General features: G+C 41.5%; 1 protein-coding gene across 1 annotated transcript in view; it reads right to left on the minus strand.

Annotated features, from left to right (window-relative positions):
- The window catches only part of MLH3 (mutL homolog 3), a 43322-nt gene that overhangs the window by 30433 nt on the left and 11669 nt on the right, over positions 1-1220 (minus strand). Inside the window, exon 4 of the mRNA XM_011981581.1 lies at positions 852-956. Coding sequence (XP_011836971.1) covers positions 852-956 — 105 coding nt within the window. The remainder of the gene's footprint in view (positions 1-851; positions 957-1220) is intronic.

The following is a 1220-nucleotide window of genomic DNA, read 5'->3' on the forward strand; positions in this document are numbered from 1 at the left end:
GTCATGCCCGGCTAATTTTTTGTATTTTTTAGTAGAGACGGGGTTTCACCGTGTTAGCCAGGATAGCCTCCCAAAGTGCTGGGATTATAGGTGAGAGCCACCGTGCCTGGCTGCTAGTTTATTAAAGAAGTAAGTTAAGAGCCACTGGTGGCTTTAGACCTTGGTGGTTCCTCTCTGTCTAGATACATGATGCTCCCCAATACCCCCGAGCCTAACCACTGCCCCAGGGCCTATTTCTGGATCAACTGCTTGCCTGCTCTGGTACCAGGTCAATGCCAGGTTAGGAGTTTACCTAAATCTGTTAGCCTCCCAATTTGTTTCCTTACTAAAAACAAAGGGAATAAGACAGCCATGGTGGTAAACAGAAGGCAAAGCAGAAAAGCAGATCAGACAAAGGGTCCCTTTTGTGAACGGACTCCTCAATATGAGCTTTCCCAAGCCTGCGTAGGCTCACACAGTAGAGGGTCATTTCTAAAAGGGCACTGTTGCACACTGAAGGACAAGGTCACTAAAGGACTTTATTGATTTATAAATTATTGCCAAATATAAAGTCAATATATAATCTTCTGCAGGAGAACCTTGAGAATCCTTGAAACTGTCAACCCGAATTCATAATTCATTCTCTCCAAACCTACTCACACTACTAAAGACATTTCTTTCTTTGTAATTATAATTAATTCCTTGCTTTTTCTTCTGATGATAAAAGTTCTAGTAAGGTAAGAACACACACACACACACACACACACACACACGTGCCTTGACCGAGGTGGTCTATATCATTAAATAAATCAAATTTTAGAAGAGTTAGGCCTTATACATATATTTATGAGATTTTGAAGTCAATCTTTTACCTGCATTGAATGAATCATTTCTTTGGTGAAACGATAGGGATACAAGATGTTGTGAATTTTAACTGCTAAGCTCTCAGCCTGGCCACTGCTTACATCAACAGCAACCTAGAAAGACTCAGCAAAATATAATTGAAATTTTAATTTTTGTGTCAGCAGAACTGTTTTACCAAAGATATCAGAGTGCTTTAAAAGCATTCATTTTTATATAGCCTACTAGAGGTGGGTTTAATTCAGGGAATTTGTAGAAATTCAAAAGAATCGGCCGGGCACTGTGGCTCACGCCTGTAATCCCAGCACTTTGGGAGGCCGAGGTGGGCAGATCACGAGGTCAGGAGATTGAGACCATCCTGGCTAACACGGTGAAACCCC

Source organism: Mandrillus leucophaeus, unplaced genomic scaffold (assembly GCF_000951045.1).
Source record: "Mandrillus leucophaeus isolate KB7577 unplaced genomic scaffold, Mleu.le_1.0 Scaffold228, whole genome shotgun sequence".
Classification (NCBI taxonomy): domain Eukaryota; kingdom Metazoa; phylum Chordata; class Mammalia; order Primates; family Cercopithecidae; genus Mandrillus; species Mandrillus leucophaeus.